This window comes from Halichoerus grypus, chromosome 2 (assembly GCF_964656455.1).
Source record: "Halichoerus grypus chromosome 2, mHalGry1.hap1.1, whole genome shotgun sequence".
Lineage (NCBI taxonomy): Eukaryota > Metazoa > Chordata > Mammalia > Carnivora > Phocidae > Halichoerus > Halichoerus grypus.
In genome coordinates this window covers 99727930-99742482 of record NC_135713.1, presented here as the reverse complement: position 1 = coordinate 99742482, position 14553 = coordinate 99727930, and the positions used below count along the sequence as shown (strand labels likewise).

Below are 14553 nucleotides of genomic sequence, written 5' to 3'. Positions count from 1 at the left end.
GCTGTGTGTGTACATAGATATATCAGTACACACACACACACGTATATAAATACATGTTATTCCTTTCAGAAAGAACAAAATTATAAGCAAACTATATCATATATACTGTTTGGCACATTTATTTATTTATTTATTTACTTATTTTTTAAGATTATTTGTTTGAGAGAGAGAGAGAGTGCCTGGTGGAGAGGGAGAGGAAGAGAGAGTTGCAAGCAGACTCTGGGCTGAGCCTGGAGCCCCACGCAGGGCTCAATTCCATGACCCTGAGATCATGACCTGGGCTGAAACCAAGAGTCGGATGCTTAACCTACTGCGTTAAGTAGGCGCCCCTTGTTCAGTACTTTTAAAAATTACAGTTTTACTGAAATAATTCTATACCATACAGTTAACCCATTTGAAGTGTATACTTGAGTGGCATTTAGTATATTCCTCAAGTTGTGTAACCTTCACCATGAGTAGCCACTCCCCACATCCTTCAACCCTTCCCAGCCCTAGGCAACCACTAATCTACTTTCGTCTCTGTAGCTTTGCCTATTTTGGACGTTTCATATAGATGGAATCATATAATATGTGGCCTTTTGTGTCTGGTTTCTTTTAGCATGTTTTCAAGGCTCATCTATGTTGTAGCATGTGTCAAATATTTCTTTTTCTTGCCAAATATTCCATCATACTACATTTTGTTTATCCATTCAGGGCATTTAGGCTGTTTTCTGTTTTTTGGCTGTTTTAAGTAACGGTGCTAAGAACATTCATATGTAAGATATTGTGTGGACGTAAGTTTTCATTTGTTTTGGATTTACATTTACAAGTGGAATTGCTGGAATATATGGTAATTCTGTGTTTAACTTTTTGAGGAACTTCCAAACTGTTTCAAAAGTGGTAGCAACATTTTGTATTTTCTTTTTTTTTCTTTTTTTCTTTTTTAAGATTTTTTGTTTTACTTTTAAGTAATCTCTGTACCCAATGTGGGGCTTGAATTGTAATTACAACCCTGAGATTAAGAGTCACATGCTCTACCAACTGAGCCATCCAGGCGGTCCAGCGTTGTGCCTTTTCACCAACATTCTGTGAGGGTTTTAGTTTCTCTATATCCTCTCTGACACTTGTTATTAGATAGTCTAGTTAGCTTGAAGTGGTATCTCCTGATTTGGATTTGGATTTCTTTCATGACCAATGATACTGAGTATCTTTTCATGTGCTTATTTATATATTTTCTTTAGAGATATGTGTTCACGTCTGTGCTCATTTTTTTTAATTTTTTTTTTTTTTTTCTAAGTAGGCTCCACGCCCAGCGTGGAGCCCAACGCGGGGCTTGAACTCACGACCCTGAGATCAAGACCTGAGCTGAGATCAAGAGTCGGATGCTTAACCGACTGAGCCACCCAGGTGCCCCAATCTGTGCTCATTTTTAAATTGGGATACTGGTTTTTTTATTATTGAGTTCTTTATATAGTAGCACTCGGTTTTTAAAGATTTCATTTATTTATTTGAGAGAGAGTGAGGGAGGGAGAGAGAGTACAGAGGGAGAAGCAGACTCCCTGCTGAGCAGAGAGCCTGACATGGGACTCAATCCCAGGACCCAGAGATTATGACCTGAGCCAAAGACAGACACTTAACGGACTGAGCCATCTAGGTGCCCCAGTAGTACTCTGTTTTTAAAGATTAGTATATTGAAAAAAATCTTTCTATATGATTACATAGTGTTCTCTTTCATTTTTTTAATGGTGGCCTCACTAGATTGTGCTGTACATGTTGAATCCTACTCCTACTTCCTTTTCCACCTCCCCTCCCTGTTAAGGGCCCAGCCCCTTCACATGCTAGTAAGAGCAGGAAAAACAGTGTATGTAGTAGGCTGTCTAGATTGTCTTAAGCCCTATAGGTAGATGATCTGGATAGTTAGCATCATCTTTGCCATGTTTTGGGGTTCCTGATTTCCGGGATTTCCTTTCAACCAGCAATGCTTATGATTCAGTTAGTTAATTTACTCTGAGTTCAGAAATACCCAGAAGCTATTTCAGTGTGCAGGCTGAAGTTACCTCTTTTATTTTTATTAAAAATTTGTTTTTATTTGAGTGTGGTTGACACACAATGTTACATTAGTTTCAGGTATACAACATAGTGATTCAACAAGTTTGTACATTGTGCTATGCTCACCACAAGTAGAGCTGCCATTTGTCACTATATAATGCTGTTACAATACCATTGACTATTCCTTATGCTGTGCCTTTTATTCCCATGACTTATTCATTCCATAACAGGAAGCGTGTATCTCCCACTCTCCTCCCACTTTGTCTGTCCTCCTACTCCCTCCCCTCTGGAAGCCATCAGTTTGTTCTTTGTATTTATAGGTCTGATTATGCTCTTCATTTGTTTATTCATTTGCTTTCTTAAGATTCCATATATGAGTGAAATCATATGGTATTTGTCTCTCTCAGTTTGACTTACTTCACTTAACATAATACCTTCTAGGTCCATCCGTGTTGTCACAAACAGCCCAATCTCAACCTTTTAATGGCTTTGTCATATTCCATTGTGTGTATCACATCTTCCTTATCCATTCATGTACTGATGGACACTTAGGTTGCTTCCATATCTTGGCTGTTGTAAATAATGCTGCAGTAAATATCGGGGTGGTACATATATCTTTTGGATTAGTGTTTTCATTTTTTTTTGTGAATACCTAGTACTGGAATTTATTCAACCATATGGTTTTTTTTTTTTTTTCCAACCATATGGTATTTTTATTTTTTGGAAAAACATCCCTACTATTTTCCACAGTGGCTGCACTAATTTACATTCCTACCATTAGTGCACAAGGGTTCCTTTTTCTCTATATCCTTATTAACACTTGTTATTTCTTTTTCTTTTTCTTTTGTTTTGTATTTAGCCATTTTGGTTGTGATATCTTGTGGTTTTGATTTGCATTTCTCTGATGATTAGTTATGTTGAGCATCTTTTCATATGTCTATTTTTCATCTGTATATCTTCTTTTGAAGAATGTCTATGCAGGTCCTATGCCCCTTTTTTTGTTTTTGTTTTTGTTTTTTTTTTTTAAAGATTTTATTTATTTGAGAGAGAGAGAATGAGAGACAGAGAGCATGAGAGGGAGGAGGGTCAGAGGGAGAAGCAGACTCCCTGCCGAGCAGGGAGCCCGATGCGGGACTCGATCCAGGGACTCTAGGATCATGACCTGAGCCGAAGGCAGTCGCTTAACCAACTGAGCCACCCAGGTGCCCTTGTTTTTTTTTTTTTAAATAGGCTCCGGGCCCAGCATGGAGCCCAGTGCAGGGCTTGAATTCATGACCCTGAGATCAAGACCTGAACTGAGATCAGGAGTCAGACATTTAACTAACTGAGCCACCCAGGCACCCCATCTGTGCCCATTTTTTAATAGGATTGTTTTGTTTTTTGGTGTTGAGTTATATAAGTTCTTTATATATTTTGGGTACAAACTCCTTATCAGATGTATCATTTGCAAATATTTTCTCCTAATCAGTAGGTGGCCTTTTCATTTTGTGGATGGTTTCCTTTGCTGTGTAAAGCTTTTTATTTTGATGTAGTCCCAATAGTTTATTTTTGCTTTTGTTTCTCTTGCCTCTGGAGACATATCTAGAAACATGTTGCTACAGCTGATGTCAGAGAAATTATTGCCTGTGTCTTTTTCTAGGATTTTTATGGTTTGGTCTCACATTAAGATCTCTAATCCATATTGAGTTTATTTTTTGTATATGGAGTTAGAAAGTGGTCCAGTTTCATTCTTTGGCATGTAGCTGTCCAGTTTTCCCAGCACCATTTAATGAAGAGAATGTCTTTTACCCATTGTTTATTCTTGCCTTTGTCTTAGATTAATTGACCATATAAGTGTGGACTTATTTCTGGACTCTATTTTCTTCCATTGATCTATTTTTGTGCCAGTACAGTATTGTTTTGATTACTGTAGCTTTGTAGTAGATCTTGAAATCTGGAATTGTGATACCTCTTACCTTTGTTTTTCTTTCTCAAGATTACTTTGACTCTTCAGAGTCTTTTGGTGGTTCCATACAAATTTTAGTATTATTTGGTCTAGTTTTGTGATAAATGCTGTTGGTATTTTGATAGCGATTTGAAGGTAACTCTTTTATGTAGAAGTCATTTTTTACTTCTTTGTGATACTCTTTTTAGAATAGTTCCCTCCCCAACTTTGCCCAAGGTGGAACTAGCCAGACCTCATGTGTACCCACTTCTAAACTTTATTTGTATATGGGTTTGTAATTACACTGCTGTCACCATAGAGTGGACATAAAACTGTGGCAGCCACAAGTGAAATATGTGCAGTGTAGGATTTGTTAATCATTTGTATCAAAAATCTCATTGGCCAGGACCACTCTTCTGCCATGTGAATAAGCTTGATTTTTGGATTAAGAGAAATTTGGAAGACCCACTATATAGTGATCTGTCTTTGAAGAGAGAACATATTTCTAATATAGCAGTTTTAGCTGTACTGTTTTGGACTATATCTTAAGTGTGTTCTTTGTTTAAGAAACTGAGGAAAATGCTTCTGAAGCAACGGAATTACGAGATGAAAACCTTGGATCACTTACAACAGCAGAGAATAAGGAGCAGAGCAAATTGGCTTGTGAACATGGTATTGAAGAGACTATTTCTCAAGAAGCAAATCTAACTGAAAGGTAAAAGAGAGATTCTGGGATTTGGGTTATATTCTGTTTCAACTATAGTCATTAGCTATAACTAAGAATTTGATTGGAAAAAGGGGGTTCTTTTGCATTAAATATATTTTAGAAATTTGAACACCATTAAATCTTTGACTCACTTAGCTCTAAACATTACTCTGTAGTTGTCCACTTGGTTTCAGTACAGAATTTTAATACATACTCTGAAACTTGAATATATACTCATTTCTTTTTCAGAAATGATGATCAAGAAGAAGAATCTCAAAAGGTCCAGATACCGTCAGTTGCCCCAGTTGTTTCCTTTGAGACAAGGCCCCATACACTTGGTTCAGATATGGTTCTCAGTGAGAGTTCCATCAAAGAGCCCCAGAGAAAGGACTCTAATGGAGACAGTGTGCTTGCACTTCATGTGTCAGAGGTAAAAGAATATAAAATATAACATGGGGTGGCTGGGTGTTTATTCCCCGTTTAAAAAAAATTAAGGTAGCATTTACATACAATAAACTTCACCTTTTTCAGTGTGTACTTCTACAAGTTGTGACAAACATATATAGTCATGTAAGCAACACATAAAGAGTTCCATCATCCCCCAGATTCCCCAGGGCCCTTTTTTAGTCACCCCCCCCCCACCCTTACCACCCCGACTGCTTGGCAATCCCTGATCTGTTTTCTTTCCCTATAGTTTTGCCTTTGCAATAATGTATTATGATAGAATTATTTATTGAGTGTGTTTTTAGTCTTTGGAGCATAGATAAAACAGCCAATACGTAGCTTTGCTGTGAAAGTTTTGAAAAAGGAAGTGTTTTGTACAGAGTATTTACCTCTTGCTTGCTGGCCACTGAATCTGAGAAATACTTTCACATTGCAGGTACTTTTCTTACTACATGTTCAATACTGTGTAAGGTACTGGGGGGACAAAGTTGTGGGAAACAGTTGAGGATATGAATGGTTACATTTTGATAGGTGCTATGAAGGCAAGTTGCACAAGACTCTCAATAAAGGAGTGGTCCTCAACCCAATCCAGTAAAATCAGTCTCTGGAAATAGGGTGTAGACATTTACTTTCTGTTGTTGTTGTTAAAATTCCTCAGGTTGGGGTGCCTGGGTGGCTCAGTCATTAAGCGTCTGCCTTCAGCTCAGGTCATGATCCCAGGGTCCTGGGATCGAGCCCCGCATCGGGCTCCCTGCTCAGCAGGAAGCCTGCTTCTCCCTCTCCCACTCCCCCTGCTTGTGTTCCCTCTCTCGCTGTGTCTCTTTCTGTCAAATAAATAAATAAAAAATAAAATCTTTGAAATAAATAAATAAATAAATAAATTCCTCAGGTTATTCTAATGTGTAGCCAGGACTGAAAAAGTCCTCAATCTACAAGAACAGGTAAATTAACCAGTTAAAGGGAGAGGAACATGTGTAAAGAATAAGTGTGAAACAGCATTTCATATTCAGGGACTAAGTAGTTATGAGTAGGATATAAATGAAGAAGTAGTTAAAGATGAGTGAGCTAGGTATCCCGGGAGCAGATCATAAAAGTTTTTATGATTTGCTAGAGTTTGGGCTATATCAAAATTTATGGGATTTTCCCTAACCTCCAGCTTGTTTATTTTTACTTTTTATTTTGAAAAAATTTCAAACTCATTGAAGAGTTGCAAAGATTTTTTTTTTTTTTTAGGATTTTATTTATTTATTTGACAGAGAGGCACAGCGAGAGAGGGAACACAAGCAGGGGGAGGGGGAGGCTGAGAAGCAAGCTTCCTGTTGAGCAAGGAGCCCAATGCGGGGCTCGATCCCAGAACCCTGGGACCATGACTTGAGCCAAAGGCAGACGCTTAATAACTGAGCCATCCAGGCGCCCCTGCAAAAATCTTCAATAGAATTCTCATAGATCCTTTACATAGATTCATTAATTATTAACATTTTGCTTCATTTGCTTATTTTGTCATGCTCTCCATCTCTGTAGATAGATACTTTTTAAGAAACTGAACCATTTGAAAGTTGCAGACATGAGCCTTCACCCATACATATTCCAGCTTGAATTTGATACTAAGGATGTTTCTAATACAGAAATGATGATACTGTTATCACAGTCAGTATTACCATACTATCTAATACTGATTTAAAAATAATACGTAATACACAGTTTCAATCAGGGCTCTCATACTGCATTTAGTTGTCATTCTCCATATTCTCTTTTCATCTAGAGTAGTTCTCCTTTTCCCTCTTCTGTGAACTTGACATTGCAGGCTAATTCACAATCTGGATTTTTGTTCTTCTTCCCCATTATTAGATTCAGATTGAACAGTGTTTGGCACAATTACTACCTAGGTGTTGTTGTGTTCTTCTTTTATCACCTCAGTAGGCATGTAATGTCAGTTTGTCTCATGATTGGTGATGTTCACTAATTACTTGGCAAGCATGGTGCCTGCCAGATTTCTCCATTTAACAGAAGCTTTTTTTTTTAAGATTTTATTTATTTATTTGACAGAGAGAGAGAAACAGTGAGAGAGGGAACACAAGCAGGGGGAGTGGGAGAGGGAGAAGCAGGCCTCCTGCTGAGTCCCGATGTGGGGCTCGATCCCAGGACCCTGGGACCATGACTTGAGCTGAAGGCAGACGCTTAACGACTGAGCCACCCAGGCGCCCCTTTAACAGAATCTTTTGCACATTGTGTTAGTAAGTTATTTTAGACCCAGCAACCTTCTACCCAGTAGTTTTTTTTTGTTGTTGTTGTTTTTAAAGATTTTATTTATTTGACACAGAGAGAGAGATAGAGCACAAGCAGGGAGCGGCAGGCAGAGGGAGAGGGAGAAGAAGGCTTCCCTCTGAGCAGGGAGCCCAATGCGGGGCTCGATCCCAGGACCCTGGGATCATAACCCGAGCTGAAAGCAGCCTCTAACCGACTGAGCCACCCAGGTGCCCCATACCCAGTAGTTTTAGTATCCATTGGTGATACTTGCCTGAATCAATTACTGACATTGTTGGTTACAAAATGAAAGTTTGAAGTGTTTTTTTTTTTTTTAAAGATTTTATTTATTTGACACAGAGAGAGACAGAGACAGCTAGGGAGGGAACACAAGCAGGGGGAGTGGGAGAGGGAGAAACAGGCTCCCTGCCGAGCAACGAACCCAATGCAGGGCTCAATCCCAGGACCCTGGGATCATGATCTGAGCCGAAGGCAGACGCTTAACGATTGAGCCACCCAGGTGCCCCTGAAAGTTTGAAGATTTTAAGCAGTAGAGAATTACAATAAGAATTGCATTTTAGAGAATACAGTGTTGGCAATTTTGTGGAAAACAGATTGGAAGGAGCCATGCTGGAGGCAAGGAGACAGGCAGTTTGCTTCCATTCAGATGTCACCTACTAATAGTACAAGATCTGCTGTAATGGGGTAAAGGGAAGGTTGAGGGGTTTGAATCTCCCTTTCCTGTTACTTCAAAAATAATTTCATAAAATTCACATATTTAACAATTTAGCCGGAATTTCTTGGTGCATATATGTTTATATAAATGACTCATATAAATAACTCAATAAATGACTTATATAAATAACTTATATAAATAACTCAAAAGTTATTGGTACAACTAAAAGTTTCAAAACGTTTGAAAAATTATATATGGTTAAAAAGTTGAGTTTTGAAATAATTCTTATTATATCCAGTTGTCTGGAAAATTTTTTAAAACTAAAATTTGGTCAACCTCATTTTGCATTTTAATTTTTTAAATTTTCTTAGGGTACACCAACTAGTATGCCGGAAGTCCAACAAGAGAATGTAATCAGTTCTCAAGACTTAACAGGTATGATAATGTGCTTCGATAAAGTACCACAGAACCGAATAGTACAGCTTTTACTCCCCTCCCTCATTTGACTATGGAAAAACAAAACAGTTTTTTAGTCTATGACAGTCTTAAATTAAAAACAAAAAAACTTGAAGTATTTTATGGACAAGTTTGTTATTCAGAATTATACATCCTCTCTATAGTGAACCGTCTTTATCCTTTTTGAAATTACTTTTTACTTTTGTGGGTGTAATTTGCTTTTTATTTGTGGGGATAAGTTGTAGTGAGACTTTTTAGAAATGTAATAAAGTAATGATTTTCATAGTTCAGCTTTTCATTATTAACTTTTAAACTTTGATAGTGAATCTAGTTGCTAATGTACATCAAGATGGTGAGGATGAACAAGCATTCATTTTAACTCTGGTGGAAATCCCAACCAATGCTGTAGAAGAATTTAGTGATACCACTGCACAGTTAATGCCAAACCCTTTACTGCCAGCACCCATATTGATCAAATCCGTGAATACAGAAGAAAGGAGTGACATGAGGTAATGAATGAGCTAACCTGTTTATTTAAATTCCAGTTAGTTAAATACAGTGCAATATTAGTTTCTGGTGTACAGTATAGTGATTCAGCACTTCCATACATCACCTGGGATCTAAACTATTTTTGCTAGGAGGAAAGGTGCTTTATGAATTGAATAGTATTGACTGAATAAGCCGTTCACCAGCATTATTTGTAATTGTCCCGAAGATCTTATTTAATAATTATGTGGTAAGTTAGAGAAGAAATTGTTGATTTTATACCTGATAAAGCTGCCATTTAAATGTATAATATAATACTTTTGTATGAAACTTGTTTGGTATCTTAAGTATTTTGAAAGCTAAAAAAACGTAGCAATTTGGATTATAAAATGTCCTCTATCAAACGTATGTGGTTACTTTGTAAGCTTATATATTTTAAAGTCTGAAATCAATATTCATTCACAGAAGTTGCAAGAAGGATAACATTTCTGTGTGTGTGTGTGTGTTTGTGTGTGTGTGTGTGTGTATTTTTTTTTTTTTTTAAGTAGGCTTCCATGCGCAGCGTGGAGCCCAACATGGGGCTTGAACTCACAACCCCTGAGATCAAGCAAGACCTGAGATCAAGAGTCAGACACTTAACCAACTGAGCCACCCAGGCGCCCCATTTCTGTATATTTTAATACTGCTTTTTAAATTCCTTACTATAGAATTGTTGTATTTTAACAGTCACTGGTTAAGATGCTTAATTCATTCTCTGTCAAGTAGCATTAGATGTTGAAGCCTTTTATATTAGTAAGAGGCATTTTAGATTAAAATTTTAACTTTATAGACAAGGAGAACGGTATTTTTATACCTTGGATTTAATTCAGTATTACAGAATTTAAGTTGCAAGTTTTTAAGTATGAATGGATCTCAAAACTAACATTTTTGTGACCTTGGCCATGTATATATTAGTTACTTGGAAGTTTTTTTGGCAGTTTTCATTGGAATAGCTGAGCCTTTTACCTCATTAAGTAGCTTCTAATTTGCTAATTTCATATGTTTGCATTTTCTATTAGTTTTCCAGTAACTTCAGTTGGTCAGGATACCATGTGTTTATCTGATTCTGGAAAAGATGGTTCTGAAAAGCCTCCTCCTGCTAATTTGGATCTTATATCTAGGAAGAGATTTCACTATATGCTTGATGAAAGTAACCATGTTCCTCCTACCAAAAAAAGTTTGCTCACTTCAGGAGATGATTGTCAAAATTATACCTCTGAGGTAAGATAGAATCATCAAGCAAATAAGATGGTCCTATTACAACAGATACATTTCTGTTTCTTTTTTTAGACTCTTTATATAAAGATAGTTCTGATACTTTTCACCATAAATAATCCAGCTAAAACTGATTTTGGATTCTCATTTTCAACTAGTTCTAGGTGAAAATTGATGGACGTTAATTAGGAAACCCATTCCTAGTTCTTTGTTATTGGCTCAAAAAAGGCCAAAAGCATCTTGTAGATCTGGATCCTGGCTGTACCCTTTAACAGCTGTGGGACCTGAGTCAGGATATGTTGTCTCTGTGAATGAGTTTCCTGTTGTGTAAAATAGTAATAGTAGTATCATCATCACTATTATCATAATACTTAAAGCTATGCATTGCTCTTAGGAAGAAAAACCAGAACCTTAAAGGCCCTCTATTTGTCTGGCCAATTTCTTTTTTTTTTTTTTTTTTTTAAGATTTTATTCATTTATTCGACAAAGAGAGACACAGCGAGAGAGGGGACACAAGCAGGGGGAGTGGGAGAGGGAGAAGCAGGCTTCCCGCTGAGCAAGGAGCCCGATGTGGGACTCGATCCCAGGACCCCGGGACCATGACCTGAGCCGAAGGCAGACGCTTAAGGACTGAGCCACCCAGGCGCCCTTGTCTGGCCAATTTCTGTCTCTGATCTCACCTTGTGCCTCACTCTCTAACCATATTGGCCATCTTTCAGTTTCTAGAATGCACCATATTTCTTCATGTCCCAGGGCATTTTTTTTATTACCTTTTTATGAAACATTTTCTTGCCAAACATACAAACGTCTTTATCTCAGTCATCACTACCTCAGGGAAGCCTGAAGATCGTATGCAGATTTGATCAATAGCCACAATGTTAAAGGTTTCTTAGCACCCACTTGTTTTTGTTTCCAATACTCATGATAATTTATCTCACTGTGTAGCTACACTGTGGAAGAGTTAATTAATTAATTAGTTAATTTATTTTTGGAAAAGTTGATTTAGAATCTATAGTCTCAAAGGGACAGTTGAAAACCAGTAGTCCTTCGGTGAGAGCAGACAACAGAGGCAGTGTATCCTTGTATATCTGATAGGTAGAAGATGGTATCCCAGGATGGTTTTAATTTTTCTTATTATGAGTAAGGCTGAACGTCTTTCATATGCTTAGGAGTCTTTTGTATTCCTTTCTCTGTGAAATGACTTTGTATTCTTTAGCCGTTTTTCAGTTGTGTTGCTAATCTTTTACATAGAGATTTGGAGGAACTCTGTGTTATGTATGTCCATGAATGAGTTGCATATATTTTTTCCTACTTTGTCTTTTGACTCTACTTTTTGTGTTTTTTTTTCTTGCAGACTTTTTTTGGTTGATTTTGGCGGGGGGGGGGTGCGGTTAAGATTTTATTTTTAAGTACTCTTTACACCCAACGCAGGGCTTAAATTTACAGCCCCAAGATCAAGAGTCAGATGCTCTATCCACTGAGCCAACCAGGTGCCCTGATTTTTTAATATGAAAATTTTCAAGCATTTTTTAAAAAGATACACAGGGAAGTATAACGCATCCCTCTGTATCAGTCACCCAATTTCATCAATTTATCAGCATTCCTTGCAAACATTGTTCTATTGTGTTTATTTATTTATTTAAAGATTTTACTTATTTATTTGACAGAGCACACAGCAGGGGGAGTGGCAGGTGAGGGAGAGGGAGAAACAGGCTCCCCACTGAGCAGAGAGCCCGATGTGGGGCTCGATCCCAGGACCCCGGGATCAGGACCTGAGCCAAAGGCAGATGCTTTAACGACTTGAGCCACCCAGGCGCCCCAAACATTGTTCTGTTTTAAAAGTATGTTCAGTGATGTTATTATATGCAAAACTAGGCCACCAGTTTATAATAAGCCATTTAAAAATGATAGATGTAGGGGCACCTGGGTGGCTCAGATGGCTCAGCGGGAAGACTGCTTCTCCCTCTCCCACTCCTCCTGCTTGTGTTCCCTCTCTTGCTGTGTATCTCTCTGTCAAATAAATAAAAAATCTTTAAAAAAAAAATGATAGATGTACATTGATGTGACTGTAAGAACAGTATAATGTCTTTGAGCTTATTTGTGATTTTTATTTTTTAAACTTTGTTTTCAGCATTCTAACAATAAAAAATGCTTATAAAATGTTGAAGTTATAATTGTAAATTCTAGAATGTACACATGCATTCACATAGACATGCAAACATTTTTTATTTTTATGTAATCCCATTTATCAGTCTTTTTATGTATGGCTTCTGGGGACTGTGTTATACATTGAAAGTCTACCTTGAGATTTAGTATAAATTTTTAAGAGTTAACATTAATGATTTGTTTAGAATTTATTTTGGTGTTAGGAAGAGTGCAACCAACTTCATGTTCTCCAGGTGCCTACCTAGTTGTCCCAGCACCATTTGTTGAATAATTCATTTTTTCTCCACTGATTTAAAATTCCACTTACTGGATATTAAGTCCCATATGTATTTGGGTATACTCCTGAATTTTCTTCTCCTTTGAGATTCACCTATTTGTTCTGGGGCCAGTGTCCCAGTGTTTTAAATTACTGTCGTTTTTAAATGCTTTGCTGTCTTAAATGGAAAGTTTCTCTCTCCTCTGCACATAATTTTCTTATTTTTTTTTCAAGTTTTTCCTAGTTGGGTATATGTCCTAAAGTTTATGTTAATTTTAGAATTTGCTTGTTCAGAGCTTAAAAAAAAACTATTGATACTGATACTTAAATTAGGATCATATTAACTTGACCAGTTAACAGGGAAAGTTGATGTCAGAATTGTCATGTTGGATTTTCTTTTTATCCCAAAACATAGTATGTCTTTCCATTTGTTTAATTATTCTTTTATGTCTCAGTGGTATTTTTAGTTCTTCTTCATTTAAATTCTGGTCCATTTCTTATTAGGTTATCCCCTAAGAATTTTATCTTGTTTGTTGCCGTTATCATTGAATTCTTTTCTATGTAGAGAGCTTACTCAATTCCCCTTATCATATACAGTAATTTTTCACTTGATTCTGTTGGGTTTTCTAAGTAAACAGTCATATCATCTGTAAATACAATTTTAATTCTTCTCATATACTTGGTATACCTTTAATTTCTTTCTTTTCTATATAAGCCAATAAAACTCAAGAAATATCAGAAAATAGTCCTGATAGTAGACATATTTTTCTTATCCCTGATTTAAATGCAAATATTTCCAGTGTTTATGAAGTGGGATGCTGGTTTTGAATTGCAGTAATTATAGTTTATGGTGTTAAGAAAATGTCTTTTTTTTTAAGCATAAATATTATTGGACACTTTCCCCATAAACAGAGAGATGGGGTATTATTTTTCTCCTCAGTTCAGTTGAATTATATTAGTTCACATATTGAATTATCTTTACATTCCTGAGACAAACTCTGCTTGATTATGTTAGTCTTTTGATGTGTTGCTGAATTATGCTTGTACTATTATATTTGATATTTTTGTACTGGTTATAATTGGAATTGCAATTAATATATATATATATTTTAAAGATTTTATTTATTTATTTGACAGAGACACAGCAAGAGAGGGAACATAAGCAGGGGGAGTGGGAGAGGGAGAAGCAGGCTTCCCGTGGAGCAGGGAGCCCAATGCGGGGCTCGATCCCAGGACCCTGGGATCATGACCTGAGCCGAAGGCAGACACTTAATGACTGAGCCACCCAGGCGCCCCGGAATTGGAATTAATATTAATATTGGTTTATAAAAAGCATTTGAAAACTTTTCCTCTTTTACTGTGCTCTGGAACATTTTAAGTAACAGTAGCAATGTCTTTTTCATAAATGTTGGTAGAATTTCCATAAGACATCTTTTATGCTAGGGGTTTCTGGGAGGTACATGCTTTCTTTATTAAAAAAAAAAAAGAAGAAAGAAAGATTTACTTGATAAATGGATTTTTAATTTTTTTTGTTAATTTTCTTAAAACAGGTGTGTTCAAAGGAAATGATAAATGTTTCTGAGGAAACAGGTGAGTGAAATAAATTTTAATGTGATTACATTTTGCTGTTTTTGATGCATCTATTCAAATTTGGAATTAGAGAAGAGTATTGCTCACTTTCTCTAAGAATCTTGCTTTTATTATTAGAAGTTTTTCTCTCCAGCTGAGATCTTGGATTTGGCACTCCTATAGCCATACGAAGCTACTTTAATCCTGTAATTAATAGAAAACCATGTGGCTACAGGATTTCCTGTAAAAGCTTAATAATTATATTTTAGGAATTAGAAAGCTGAGCATAAAAGAGTTTTTATAGTTCCTTAAGTTTACCCAGAGATTAGAAAGTGATAACTCTC

General features: G+C 36.7%; 1 protein-coding gene and 1 long non-coding RNA gene across 3 annotated transcripts in view; one reads left to right on the top strand and one right to left on the bottom strand.

Moving 5' to 3' along the window:
• The window catches only part of LOC144381123 (uncharacterized), a 56228-nt gene that overhangs the window by 25704 nt on the left and 15971 nt on the right, over positions 1 to 14553 (bottom strand). The gene's annotated exons all lie outside the window — the stretch shown is intronic.
• The window catches only part of BDP1 (BDP1 general transcription factor IIIB subunit), a 93336-nt gene that overhangs the window by 69768 nt on the left and 9015 nt on the right, over positions 1 to 14553 (top strand). For both annotated transcript variants that reach the window (XM_078067214.1, XM_078067215.1), the window contains exons 33-38: positions 4520 to 4667; positions 4908 to 5088; positions 8394 to 8457; positions 8801 to 8987; positions 10023 to 10224; positions 14191 to 14230. In XM_078067214.1, the coding sequence (XP_077923340.1) occupies positions 4520 to 4667; positions 4908 to 5088; positions 8394 to 8457; positions 8801 to 8987; positions 10023 to 10224; positions 14191 to 14230 (822 nt within the window). The remainder of the gene's footprint in view (positions 1 to 4519; positions 4668 to 4907; positions 5089 to 8393; positions 8458 to 8800; positions 8988 to 10022; positions 10225 to 14190; positions 14231 to 14553) is intronic.